General features: G+C 37.2%; 1 protein-coding gene across 43 annotated transcripts in view; it reads left to right on the top strand.

Annotated features, from left to right (window-relative positions):
• The window catches only part of PTPRD (protein tyrosine phosphatase receptor type D), a 2,207,515-nt gene that overhangs the window by 2,078,682 nt on the left and 113,549 nt on the right, over positions 1-15,284 (top strand). For 25 of the 43 annotated variants that reach the window (XM_043566630.1, XM_043566632.1, XM_043566635.1 and 22 more), the window contains 3 exons: positions 2,271-2,383; positions 14,244-14,285; positions 14,791-14,888. In XM_043566630.1, the coding sequence (XP_043422565.1) occupies positions 2,271-2,383; positions 14,244-14,285; positions 14,791-14,888 (253 nt within the window). The remainder of the gene's footprint in view (positions 1-2,270; positions 2,384-14,243; positions 14,286-14,790; positions 14,889-15,284) is intronic. The other 18 variants (XM_043566640.1, XM_043566641.1, XM_043566642.1 and 15 more) reach the window with 1 other exon arrangement.

Here is a 15,284-nt window from a genome sequence, read left to right as displayed (position 1 = left end):
GGGCAGCCAGTACCCACGTTGTGATCACCAGAACTAAACTAAGCAAAAAGAAATTTAAATAGCTGGTTTTCTGAGATGGCTACAGGATTTTTGAGTCTGAGATCATGGAAGTCATTTATTTGAACAGATAAAGTCAGGGAAAAGTTAGTTATTAAATGTCAGGACCCCCCCCCCCCAACTTTTTCACAACTATACATGGCAGTTTTAGTCCCAAGCTTTGGGTTTTCTGAGATTCATCTGGGCAACAAGATGTGACATTCGCCTTTCCTGGCACCAGAGAAACAGACTAAATTTCTTTAGAGAGTATTCTCTTCTGTCCCTTTGTCTCAGTGTCACTCAGCTTGGCCTCACTGAAAAGATAAGGAGCATGTTCCACAGTACCTACAAGAGTGACCCAGTTTCCTTGCCCAGGTATTTCTACATCTGGCCCCATAATCCCGCAAGAAAGACAGTGGGGCCACTTTGAGAAAGGATAAAAATTCAGGTTTTAATCATTATGTCTGGCACATCAGTAAAGAGATGCATCTGTGCCAGCTCATTTGGAACAAAAGAAGTTTAAGGAGGGCCACTGGGTCCCTTGAATTGAGAAGGCCAAGTGTATGATTGTTACACATGGGACTGACTGACTAGCAGTCCATGGCATTTCATGAGCCCATTTAGCTTCTATACCTTTGGTGGTAAAATGAATCTCTATGAGTCACATAGCCACAGCCTAATCATAGTGGCATTTTCCATTCTGAAACTGGTCACCATGTCCTTCTTTCACATGGTCTTTTGAGCCACTCTTTCTCTTTCTTCTCACATCTTTCTTGTCAGCCCTCAGCTCTGCTTTTACTTTGCTTCTCATTTTCCACTCCATACAACTGGAACCGCCAGTACTTTTGGCACACCTGACATTCAGTGCTCACCTCTGATTCGTGGCATAGCTTGGCAATGCATTCTGTCCTTAGGCTATACCTGACACCTTCAGGTAGAAACAGGAAATCCTGAGACAGGTTAATCCAAGGTTCTGAGAGAGCAAGGTGTCTAACAGGACTCACCCAAGAAAATTCATTCCATTAACACAGTTTTGCCAAAGGCATTGCACTTGAGCAAATCAAGTGTGCTTTCCTTTTGCATCAATCTTCCCTTCATCCCCTGGTTAGTTTTATTTTATACAGATGAGCAGAGATGGAAAGAAAGGCTATTTAACAGGAGCCCTCTGGCTTACCATGGAACGACCTGGGTGGCACTCAATGGGATCCCATTGCCACAGCAACACTAATGAGCTGTGAGACAGTCATATCAGAAAGACAAGGGAGTGTTCCTGAGCACCGCTGTGCCCCTTTCCCCAAAAAAGAATGTCTTTGTTTTAAACAGGGGTGGACACAAGGATTACGACTGTAGCCTGGAGATTGCTGGAGTCAGTATTTGAATAAATACAGAATAAAGCACTGCTTGAAAAGGTCTCCATTTCTTGAGGTTTTAATCTAATTTAACCTTAAAGAAAATACTTAGGCAGCACTCTGCATTTTGGAAGGTTTGAAAAAAATGAATAAGAAATCTTATGAAGAAAAACCTGATGTTCCTTGCATAGACATTTGTTGCTATTACATTATCACACCCTAAACAAAGTTATTTAATAAAACTAGTAGATAGTAATTAAAACAAAGATGAAATGCATTGTGTGAAGAATTACTTATAACAAGGCATTATTAATGGTTCACATATGCCATGAATGATCATTGGAAGAGTGAGACTACCCAGTAGGTGAAATTACTTTTTCTCTGATCTTTCTGTGATTGACTTTCATTAATGAAATATTAATCACAGCTTAACATCATAAGCAGCCAACACTATTTTTCTTTCTTTTAATTTGAAAGAGAAAGGGGATGTTGGTCTTGTGTAGTGCTAATTCTCCTTCTAGGTGCTAGCTTGGAATCTTAGAACACACTTACTGCATCTGTCTGTCATATGGGAAAATTCAGTGCAGACCCACTTTGTAGCCATCAGGATTCAAGCATATCTCTCCAACACCCCCTTAATGCCTAATGGCAGAGGCAGTGAAGAATTCAATTCTAGAGCTGAAGGGGGACTTTGAGATCATTCACTTAAGCAAATATTTTAGACTTGAGGAAATGGTCTAGGCCAAGAGAGGTAAAGCAACCTGAACAGGGTCACAAAACTGACTTGACAGATGGTTGTAAAACAGAAAGTTGGGAGCTTTTTAAATGTTTCAATTGCTTTTTTATTGTATTCTTACATTTTTAAAAAAATTTTTCTCCCTACAGGAAGAGGGCAGAGTCTGACTCTAGAAAGAGCAGCATACCCAACAGTAAGGAGGTCCCTTCACACCATCCAACAGACCCAGTAGAACTGAGGCGCCTTAATTTTCAAACACCAGGTAAGAAGTAGGGCTCATCTTGTCCATAAGATAGTATTTACTGAAAGCATTTTGGCCGACTGATAACTGCTTTCAGAGATGAATGTCACTTTATTTAGAACAGTTTTGTTTATCCTGCTTTTTAATTTTAATATTATTGAGATTCACCAAACAGAAGTCTGGAAAGGAAATAAAGTTTGTTTTGCAAATCTGAGGTGGAATAGACAAGAGAAAACAAGTAATTCATCTTCAAATTTTGGAAACATTATAGTCTTATAAGAATATCTACCATTGTGGGGGATTAAGAGTTTATTATTTTTAATGATACCTATCTGTCAAGAATTCAGTTTCTCATCTTATAAAAGTGAATGGATGGATCGATGGATGGATGTCACATCATTCATTCTATTGGGAAATAACAAATTTATTCCATATTTTCCTATTGATTTGTGTCTATATGAAGAAAGTGAAGAAAGGAGGATGGTGAGAGGGAAAGAAACAAAGTGAGATAAAAATTAGTTTCTTTTAAAATATTACCTATACTAAATGTCACTGGCCAAGTTGAGTTTCTTACTGGGGAGATACATAAAGTAACTGAGGATAAGAATACTTGTTTCTAAGTATTAAATGCTTAAGAGGAAACCTATCTTTACTACTGAGGGGCATTTTGTACAGTACTGTTAATTCAAGACTAGCTCTATTTTGCTTTCTTTAAAATAAATTTTATTTATCTCAAATGAATGGAAAATAATAAATGATAAAGAGATCTAAAACTGAGTGGCACAGTCATAATGCCCAAGGACAATTAAGAAAATAAAGAGTTGATCTAAGAAGTGTGATTAAAATTTGGTTGTGTTATCATTCCCCAAGTTGTTGGCAAATGTTGTGTCACATGGACATGTTAACTCACAGTGGTATATACCTCAAATTTATCAAACTACACACTGCAGTGACTTACTCTGAATTGAAAATGTAGTCTATTATATTTGACATGCTTTCTTTTTTACCTGTGGATGTATCATGGTAACTAGTAACAAGTTGAAAGAAGTGTCTGGCATTTTCAAAGTGGCTATACAAACCATCATCATAAATGTGGGTTGTGTGTAAAATGCTATTTCAAATGAGGTTAGACTTTTTAAAAATCAGTTTTTACAAAGCAAAGATCTACCTCAATCAGCATAAAAGGCAGTAGAAAATGTTCATATAGCCAAAAATCTCCTGTGTGTATTTTCTAACGGCTGATAAATGTATACTATGCACATGTAATGTTGATTGAATAAACTCATAGAGTCCTTTGGGTCATTGTAATCCCTTAGATGCTCCCTGTTGAGTCTCTGTCTAGGTGTCCCATTAAGGCATCTTGATATTGAGTTTCTTGTAGTAAACCTTCTCGGTTCACTTTTTGAAATAGTAGTGTACTGACTTCTTTAGGCTGTTGGCAACTTCTTGATAATGGGCCCAGGAATTCATGTACTTTTCAATTTTATTAAACCAGGGTATAGAGGACCTAAAAGCCACAGAGATGATGCACTACATGATTCCTTTGCAAGAGCAGCATGTTGTGGAAATGGAGAAAATGATTGTTACTTAATACCTTGCTGCTCAGCCCTGCCCCCATCTCCTCTGGCTTTTATGGAAAGTATGATTTGTATTGGAATCAACCTTGGTCTTCAGGCAGAGATAGAAGCATAGTATAGGATGAGTGAAAAGGCAAAGATAGCTCCAAAAGAAAAAAAGAAAAAAGAAAAACAATAGGAGTGCTATCCTTCATCTACTCTGGCACTAACAGAATATTCCAGGCATAAATAGGAAGTAGGAAGGACGCCTGGGTGGCTCAGTCAGTCAAGCATCCGACTTCAGCTCAGGTCATGGTCTTACAGTTCGTGGGTTCAAGTCCCACGCCGGGCTCTGTGCTGACAGCTCAGAGCCTGGAGCCTGCTTCAGATGCTGTGCCTCCCTCTCTCTTTTCCCCTCCCCTGCTTTCACTTTGTCTCTTTCTCAAAAATAAGCATTAAAAGTTAAAAAAAAAAAAAAAAAGGAAGTATGAATGAGAACTGTGTAGACAGGATTATTAGCAGAGTACAGGCAACTACAAACAAGGAAATAGAAATGCCTTCAACCGAGAGACCTCCATCTGGAAGTACTTCTCACTTTTACAGGTAATTTTGCAAATATGGTCAAATCCAAAAAAAAGTCTGTAAAGAATATAATCTCCCCAGTATATATGTGAATATTAGATCCATTTATGGAAAGAATCTATTAAATTTCATATAAGTCCTTGGAAAGGAGAATGAATGTTACATTTGAAGGGACATTGGTTAGCTCACCAATAGCTTTACAAAATCACAGTGGGGACCTGAGTTTATAAGAGGTATCATTTAACTGAGGTTAGACTTATTACATCAAATGGGTAATGGAATAAAGTGGGCAAGATGAATAAAGAGGGAGAGGAGATTTAGTAGAGGAAGAGAATAAAGCAGGAGAAGTTGTCCTAAGGTCCTAGCACTTCTGCTCAGGAAGAAGCTCTGTGTTGTGCCTTTTAGCTCAGGTAAGCAATCTGCATGAGCTTGGCTTGTTGAATCAGTGTATTTCCCTCCCACGCTCTCTGATATGGCCTGCTGTCCTGAAAATTTCACCAGTCAAGGAAAAAAAAAAAAAAACTAGACCCAGCTGTCAATGTGGAATTCATAGAAATGTGACCATTTGTTTCAATCAGTAGAGATTCTAAGCAATGGCTACAAATTGTCTAATTACTTGCCAAGGGGATTAGAGCAGAAGGCAGGGTTGTTAACGAAACCTTTCTGTGCTTTTTCCTTGCCTCTTGTTCACAAATAACCAAAGGCTTTCCTGGATGATGCAATAAAATGACCCTATAGTAGGGGTTACACAGCAAATGATATGACGCTCCTTACGTTTTGGATTTTAAACCATTTCACTGTCTGAAATGTGCTTTTATATACATCATACCTTTGGAAATATAATCATTTATCCACAAACATAAAATTTGACAATACTTATTAATGGTATTCCTAAGTAGAGGATTAGCCATCCAGATTTTAACTTCGAACAAATGACTTTCAATGAAATAAAAAACCTGTGATTTATATAATGAGGCCCTAGCACTGAACTTGTTCATGAAAGCAAATTTACTTCCACTTCTGATGGATCTGTTGAGGAAGATAAAATACCAAACAAACATTTCAATTTGAAATTCAGTAGGTATTTCAGAAGGTAAAGGAAGCACATCAGTCAGTTCACTAATTCTATGAATTCTCCTTTCTTTTCAAAAAATTCTTGGGGATGAGAAAACTATTTACTTTTAAGTTTTTATTCTTGTTGAAGAGACTGGATATAAGGAGGCAGACATTTTCCCTCAATTCTACCCAATACTCCAAAGGTATTGAAAATACATTATAAATTTCATATAAATACAGAATTCTGAACATGTAAGTACTTCAAAGAAATATACCTTGAACCTCAGTACCACAAACATCCTTATCTCTGGGTCAGGAAAAGAAATGTCAGAATTCTGTCCACTAAGGCACAAAGTAAAGGCAGAGAAAACTGTTGTATTCAGTATAAACATCTTTGCAAGGTTGTGGGATGTGGGGAAAAAACATGGTTTTAGTTCACTTTCCAAATTTCAGATGACAATATAGTTGCTGTATTAGTGAAACACTATATATCCAAGCATTTGAACAGGATGAGGAAGACTCACATCTTCCTGACTGAGAGCAGGTGGCAGTATACAATAAGTTGTATTTAAAACCTGAACTACCCAATGTATTAAAATAATGTATAAGTCATCAGTTATTGGTGTACTGGCTCAGGCAGAACAAGTATGAAACATGTATTTCAAATACAATGTTTGTATCACCCGTAGCCTTCAAAATTAGAGTACCAGTGGGTAAGAAGGTATCACTTAGCTAAGGTTAGACTTATCACCTGAAATGGAAAATTGGATAAAATGAGTAAAGGAGAGAGGAGATGTTGTAGAAGAATATGCTAAAGTTACTAACTGCTAACCAAGTTTTACAAGTCTTTAAGGTCTGTAGAGGAAGGGGAAAATACTCAAAGATGATTTTAAAAGAATGTTGTATTAAACCTCATAAATCTTTGTGGATGGCAGAAGCTGGGTATGCATCAAGATGGATTCATGTTAAACAACATGTCATCAAGATGGAGTTACATGTTAAACAAAATTGAACTGAACTGTGCCCAGTCAGCCTAGGTTGGGAGGAAAAGTTCCCTTTTTTTCTCCAAAATTTCCCAAGTCGTCTTATTACCCTTACTTCTCAATAATTCTTTTTCTTGATTACAAAAGCAGCACATGTTTATTGGGGAAATTAAAATAGAAAATAAGCTTGCTAACAATTTTGTAGATAGGTTGTAGCTACACAGGTGTGCATTATAGCAAATATTTTTTATGTTTCAAAATTTTCATAAATTGGAAAAGGTGAAAAAAGTGCTTTTAGAAAAGAAAACCTACTCTATGTCCCCATGCTTCTAAGTTTTCTTTTCTTTTTTTTTTTTTTTGGACATATTTAAAATATAAGTAAAAGATTTCCTATAACTACTCCAATAGCCACCATAAGTATCCTTCTAGACTTTTTTACACGTATGTACAGTTCTTTAATTGATAAAAATTGTATAGCAGGTATATAGACAGATAGAAAGGTGCAAATACATAAAATTGTCTGGTTTAAAATTTAACTGTAGGGGCGCCGGGGTGGCTAAGTCGGTTAAGCATCCGACTTCAGCTCAGGTCACGATCTCGCGGTCCGTGAGTTCGAGCCCCGCGTCAGGCTCTGGGCTGATGGCTCAGAGCCTGGAATCTGCTTCCGATTCTGTGTCTCCCTCTCTCTCTGCCCCTCCCTCGTTCATGCTCTGTCTCTCTCTGTCTCAAAAATAAATAAACGTTAAAAAAATTAAAAATAAAATAAAAATAAAATTTAACTGTATAAACATAAACCTTTTCCCAAGTTAGTGTGTTAGATTTTATCTCCTTAGCAGCCAATGGTATTGATGTTATTCTGTTCTACAGATGACACAAAATGTAGTGGCTCATTCCTTATTAATGGGAGCTATTTTCCATGTTTTACTCTTGCAAATGATACTGCAGTGAGCAGTACTGAGCCCGCATCTTTTCACCTCTTTGTTGCTACCTCCAAATGTTAGACACCTGGAAATGGCGATTACAGGGTCCTAGGGTAGGCACATTTACTATTTTCCTAGAGACTGCCAATTACAGAGTTTTCTGAAATATTGTAAAAAAGCCTTTACTTGCAGTGTAGCAGCCCCTCTGAGCCACAGCCTGCAGCACTGAACAGAATGATGAAAATAAATATAATATCATCCCAAGATGGTGATGAATAAGAAAACCAAAGAAGCTACTGATATGTGTTCATATATCTACTTTTTCCTCAACAAAGCAAATTTAGAATTTCAGCATCTCAGAGAAATAAGCCTTCTTTCCAGTACAAAAAAAAAAAAGTTGTATGAGAACACATAGCTAATGGTCTCATATTGTATACCAGCCACCACCTTTCCCTGTGCCTGTAAAATTCTTCCTCCCTGTGCCCTTTCATTGATTTGTCAGTTTCCATCAGAAATTTTTTTCATTTTTTCCTGCGAATTTCATTCTTCCAGTATCTGTACTCCTTCTCACATGCCTCTCTCTGCAAACCCCCCACAAAAAAAAATAAATAAATAAACTTCAAACAACAACAAAAACTTTAGAATGTGTACTTGCACCTTTTAAGAAAAGAAATTTAAAAATTGATGATCAGATGTACAACATAAGAGCCTCATTTTCATTCTGAGGATGACCTTAATATGTTTTTCCCTAAAGCATACATGGATGGTAGGTGATTGATGGGCTGTGAAAAACAAAACCAAACTGGTAAAAAGTTACCGTATCAGAAATAGCAGTATCAGCAGCAGAAATGTCTGCACAGCAGCTGAATGGGCTGTAAAAGCTTCTGAGGCATCTCTTCTGATCCATTAGTGCTATTAATTGGATCAATGCTAACAAGATCCATTTTTATACATATATTTATCTTCATATTTTGTACCATAAGAAACTTACATATATGACCTTGCTTAAGAACACCATGTGTGTTCTTTGTATGTTATACCTCAAAAACTATGGTTCATTGAATAGAAATAGTACATTTTTGATATAAAGAAATACAGTTTGTTCAAATTCTCCATTTTGAGAAACCTATGTAAAAATGAATTTTATTTATGCTCTCCACTGCTTACCTGAAAAAGCACTCTTGGAACACCTTTCCCTTAATGATGATCCTAGTCATGGATTAAGTCAAATTCTCATTATTGTCCTGCCACATAGCAATTATATCTTATAAATCAGTGTTCTCTTTTGCCTTTAATTCATTATTCATTTGTGAGACAAATTGTAAACATAGAGTATTTGTATATCATTCAGAGTACTCTAAAAAGTACATAAATTATGTTAAAATCTGACCATTATTTTACAAACTAATTTTCTCCCTGTGACTGTTAACTTAGTGAACTACATTTTTGACACAGATGCATCACTGATTTGATGAACAAATTATTTTCTCCCTGTTCCATGACCACAAATTGTTCTCCACACTTCACAGTTTTTTGGAAAGGAAAACCATGAAGAGAGTAGTATTGAATCATCACACATATATCCTAACATAAAAAAAAAAATCATCTAAAAGATGTTCACCATTATTAGTGACCTCAAAATCATTACTTAGCAAAATAATTATACAGTGGCTATTGGTATTAAATGCAAGATTTTAAAAAATTTAAAAATAAGGCAAGTATTTGGTAACATCTCTCTCTAGATAAAGTTATTTGAAGATATTATTGATTAGATTACTTAGCAAAATAAAACAACTTTTAGAAGGCAAAAGCATTGTAAATTGAGCTTTTGAAGAAATCTGCCAAATACTACTACAGTTTTTTAACACTTTTTAAAATGTATTTATTTATTTTGAGAGAGAGACAGAGAGAAAGCACAAGCAAGGGAAGAACAGAGAGGGAGAGACAGAATCCCAGAGTCACACGGTTAGCACAGAGCTCCATGTGGGACTCAAACTCATGACCATGAGATCATGACCTAAGCTGGAGTCAAGAGTCAGACGTTTAACCGACTGAGCCACCCAGGGGCCCCTACAGTTTTAACATTTTGAATGTATACCATTAGTATATTTTTAGTTCCGGTTCTCATGGAAACCCACATTTTGACAAGAGGTGACTGGAAAATACAGGTGTGTGTAGGAGTGCCTTTTACCTCTTCCCCACCATGGGGCATATCTTTAAATGAAGCTATTATTGACACATTTTCTATAAACTGAGGATGCTTGAGATCTCTGTGTCAGGACATAAATAGCCCAAACATTCTCACAGACCCATATTTATGTACATGGCACCACTCCTTCAGGATGTTAAGTGGTCTAAGAGACAGTATGGCATAATGAAAAATGTCCTAAATGAGAAATGACAAGGTCTAGGATCAAATCCTCCACGTAGCCTTAGTTTTACTAATAGTGATGACCTTGATGAAGTCATTTTCCTAACTGATAAAATTAATATGGAAAGGAAGAAGAAATAAATGAACTCCCAAGGGGTGACCCATGCAGGAAGTATACGTTGTCACACCCCACCATACACACCTGATGTCTAGCCCATGGTCTTGTGGATACAAGCATGATGTTACTCTCAACCTACTTGGATTTTAATTTACATGAGAAAGGAACATTTTGCTGTTTTAAAACAGAGGTCACAATTTAGTTAGCCAAATGTGGCCTGCAGAGGTCCTGTCTTTGACTCCCACTGGGTTTCAGCAAAATTTTGAGGCAACAATGAAAACATATCATAATCTGTGTTTGCAGTTGCTACTAAAAACCTGAAAAGTCTTACCTCATGGCTCTGCAATTCTCCCTGGAAGATATCGACTAGAGCTGAATAGTTTGACCCTTGTACAAGTTCTCCACAATCTACACCAGCCCTAAACGTGACCCTGACGTTGAGACTGAATGTCAGTTGCCATTCATCTCATGCATATTTTTATTTTGCATATAATAGAAAAATATTCTTTTCTAGAGCCTCCTTTGAAAGTAAGGAAATGAAAGACAGTCATAGAAGGCTGCTTGCTGCAAGGAAATGAGTATGAGTGCATTTGTTTGTGAAGGTGTTTGCTATGCCCTACCTTGTCATCTTCAGTCATTTACCTTACCAATCTGTCCCCTTCAGCCCCTGAAGACTTTGCGCCCTGCTTGAGAAGATTGTAACTGCCATTCCAGAATTAATACCAAGATGCCAAAACCACTTAAGATTTTATTTACTAGATGGACTAATGCATGAAGTCATTTATCTTTTCTGGACTTCAGAGTCTTCTTGTGTAAAATGAAAATGCTGGGCTTAAGTGATCTCTAAAGTGCCTCTCAGCTTAAAATGCCATGGTTTTAAAGTTCCAGTTCTTATAAGGAAGCCCTCATGACATTACTATCACAAATATGTATCCTATAAAAATTAGCCATCATGGCTTTTCCTCCAACCTAAGGCAAATTTCAGTGACTACATCAATTTTTCATGCTGACAGAGTATATTGTGGATATCATGGCTCCAAAATGAGAACACTGTTCAGTTTCAACGTGTGCCTTTAAAGTGCACTTATGTTGTGCATTTGTAGCTTTGAACTGATAAGGTCATGACCCTGGCAAGTCCTTATCAGCTGTGAGCTGCAATTCAAGTTCTTTGCTACTAATAATAGCTAAAGTATTAAAGCGTGCTCAATAGAGAATCAGAGCAAATTCAAGGTATTACTGAAAAAAAGCATATTGCATTCTTGTAAACTCCAATAAAATTTTTGAGTGGAAAAAAATGAATACATGGAGTTACAGCACCCCCCCCCTCCCACCACCAACAAGATAATTTCCATTGGACTGGGAGCCATGGCTTGAGAGCTTTAAAAAGATCAACACCTGGTTCACACCCGCAGAGATTCTGACTTAATTGGTCTGGTGTGTAGCCTGGAAAAAAGGAATTTTAAAGCACCTCAAATGATGCTAATGTAAAAATTCTTTTCTAATAAAATATTGGTTTGTAGACTGTGAGAAATACCCATGTTGCCCAAACAAAAGATTAAAAGATACTATAGTGAGGTCAACATCACAGTTTTCTTGGTGTCTGCTTATCTATTCAGACTCTAACATGCTTGATTATATCATGTTAAATTGTTTCCATGATGGACAATGGAAAAGTTTGGGAGGGAATCAAGATCCTTGGTGATTCTTTCCTGGTATGAGCTGGAGTTTCATGTTAGAGGAATTTCATCCTTGATTGATTACGTAGCATAATTTTTATGATGCTGTTTATTTGTTTCAAATACATGACATAGCATCATACTTTTTGGTTAGCTAAAGAAAATGGTATTGAATTTAAATAATTCAAAAAGTAGACAGTTCAATTGCATGCATTTTCTGTTTTGTAAAAGTAAATGTTCCTTAGATCTCAAAGAGAAGTTACAATAACTTTTAGAACCTTTGCCTGTGAACTGTGTAGAAGAGACCCTTCTCTGTTCCATATGTTTAGAAATCCTATCTACATGAGGTACAAGTGGTAGTTATAAAGAAGGAAGTGACGGGGCGCCTGGGTGGCGCAGTCGGTTAAGCGTCCAACTTCAGCCAGGTCACGATCTCGCGGTCCGGGAGTTCGAGCCCCGTGTCAGGCTCTTCTGGGCTGATGGCTCAGAGCCTGGAGCCTGCTTCCGATTCTGTGTCTCCCTCTCTCTCTGCCCCTCCCCCGTTCATGCTGTGTCTCTCTCTGTCCCAAAAATAAATAAACGTTGAAGAAGGAAGTGACTCCAGAATTTACCTAGCTCTGCGGTTTTATTTTACAGATAAAAAAAAAATGAGGTTCTTGATAATGAGTGATTTGTCCCTATTAGGAGATGGCAAAACCAGAAAGAGAACTCCTACCCATATTCTAGTCTAGGATGTCTTCTCCTATACCATCAGAGTCCTACACATTCTCCTCCCCTTCCTGTGAAACATCCATTCTGGCGTTTTTACTTGTCAAGAATTTTGGTGCAATATAATACATACTTATGTGTCTTAAATGATAGTTCTTGAATGCTAAGGTATCTGTATATTATATATACGTCCTGATTTAGAAGGTGATGAGTCAGTACAGGCTTACTTGCATTTCTGTATAACCAGCTTCCAAAGTAAATATGTTGATCACATCTTTGGTTGATTATTATGGTCTTCTACTGCTGTTATACTAATACTTTTCCCATCTCCAACTGGCTTTACTTTTTGCAGCTTTGAGCAGTAATTCAGTCCCCTACGCCTCCCTGATTGGCTCTGTGTCCTCCCTCTCTAGCCAAACCACCACTCAGTCCATATATGATAATAACTCTCTCCCACGATTCGCTCGAAAAGGTCTAAACATCTTTGTCTCTTTATTTTCTCTGTTGAAGCACTGTAATGGATGTCCACATCATTCCATTTCCATTTCCAGATAAGCCTAGAGTCTCTTGTGCCTTTGCATTTCCATTCTTGTCATTGGGGGTGCCTCATCTGGATAAGATCACTTTAATTATTAGACCACTGTCACGCATCTCCTCCCTCTACAAAATGTAAATTAGTTCAATTCTACCATCTATTTGGAAAAGTTCCAGAAATGGCCTCCAACATTTTGATCCAAATACACAATTATATCAGCAACAAAGAATTTCTACTTCTAAGCCAACTCATTTTTATTGGATCTTCCACCAAGATTTTAGTTGACTGGAAGCCATAAATGCTAAAACACCACCTATCATAGCACTGTGCAAAAATGATGAAATTGTCTAGAAGAAGCAAAATAGTTTTTTACTTACCAGAAGTATTGATAATTTGGCATTTGAGATACAGGAACTTACTGGGTGGCTTTCAGTAATGGCACAATTCCTAAACTGCCCATAAAGTAATCACATGTCATGTTGACTTAATGGTCACCATTCCATAGCCTAACACCTTCCAGAGAGTTTCAGGACAGCAGAATGTCAACATGGCCTCCAGTTTGAGCTCCTCCCCATTCCTTTTCAGTTTCAGAGGCTTCCCTGGGGGCATGCTAGTTCAAGTTTTTCTAGCCAGCTGGAATTTGTATCCATAAGACATGAGTCAGCGATGCTCTCTCATGGTACTTATAAAAAATTCATCACAAAGAAATAAAATGTAAATCACATGAAAAGCGAGAAAACATTGGAAAGACCCAGGAATCACCAAATTAGTGATAGATTATTTTTAACGGAATCTGTGAAACTAATCTCACTTCAGCTGGCAGACGGAACTAAGACGTGCCGCCCCTGTCACTGCTTTCTTTCTTTTTCCATCCTCTTTCACTCCTTGTCCTTTGACCATTTGCTCACTCTCTTGCATTCATTTCCCATTCATGGACAAAGATGTTTACACCTGAAGTAGATTGTAGGTTTGCTGGGAGTTGAAACTTGGGGACCTGGGGCAAATACCATAAAGCTGTTAGTGTGTGGCCATTTATAAATGTCCAGGTGAAGGCCACGGCCCCAACCTCTACAATCTGCTACTAGTGGAAACATTTTTGAAACTCAGTTTGGTGTCTGATTTTGTCATCAGTGATTATCGTCTATGAACTGTGGTGCATGCCATTCTTTGTGCCCATGTTTGCATGTGAATGTCAATCACCTTCAGGTATGTGAACTATTAAAGCGATCTTAATCAAGTCACAATGTATAGTGAATCCTGTAAAAACATGTAGTGTTTTTATCAGTCCTTTACAAAAGTATATCAGACTATCCATTTCATTTTTTTTAACAAATCCGTTCTATTTTATTTTATTTACATCATCATTTCCTTTGCAGGTTCAGATGATTCCGGTTACCCTGGTAACCTTCATTCTTCAAGTTAGTTTTCCTTGATTATGCATAAGTCACTTTATGTTTCCTATCAAGCTACTACTCTTTCCCTTTTAGGCCTTTCTCAGTGTCTGTTTTCTTAGTTCACTTTACACCATTTAATTCCACACGATTTCCATTTCATACAGTGCAGGAGAAGGAGTTTGAAATGACATAACAGTCATTACTCAAAGCAGAAGTTGACATCAAGCCTGACTGTCAGTTTTCTCCGCTAGCTAACTGCATTAATTCATAGCACAATAACGCTTTCTTTTATACTAGGAGTGTTAGTTTGGGGATCATGCTTGGTGACTTTTCATTTGGCTACAAAATTCATCCTTCCAGAGCATGTCCTGCTTTGAGTAACCAAACTATCTGCCTGCTTCCTCACATTAAACATCTTTACTACTCACATGTCTTCAGGCCATTTCTAACTATAGTATTCTCTATATTTTGGAATAGTTAGCATCGTTTTCATTTGTTTTCAAATGTGTTTCTTCTTTCCTTTTAATAGGTATGGCTAGCCATCCTCCAATTCCTATCTTGGAACTTGCAGATCACATTGAAAGGTTGAAAGCAAATGACAACTTGAAGTTTTCCCAGGAATATGAGGTATTTCAGTGTGTTTATACTTGACAGTAATTTCAAGAATTGCCCCCCTCTTCTTTTTGACCATATTCTTAAAAAAATAACTTCATCAGTGCTTTTTCTTTTAAATATGACTCCAAATAGGATATAAAAGTTGATAACAAATAGGCAACTGAAAAGTGTCTGTACAATCAATATAGTAGTTGCCCTTTTAAAAGGTGTTTATATTCGGTGTTAATGAGGTTGATTTTTCTTTTCTGGTTTTAAGTTCATATACTATATCGTATTGATAAGCTTCCTCGTATATCAGATAGGTGCCAAATATATTGATTCATGGCCAGAGGCCTCCCTGAAAAAGCATGATGACAGGGAGTAAGTTGATATTTTTCCATACACTTAGTTTTCCATGGCCTGAAAACT

This window comes from Prionailurus bengalensis, chromosome D4, assembly GCF_016509475.1.
Source record: "Prionailurus bengalensis isolate Pbe53 chromosome D4, Fcat_Pben_1.1_paternal_pri, whole genome shotgun sequence".
Taxonomy (NCBI): Eukaryota; Metazoa; Chordata; class Mammalia; order Carnivora; family Felidae; genus Prionailurus; species Prionailurus bengalensis.
This window is presented reverse-complemented; position numbering and strand designations above follow the sequence as displayed.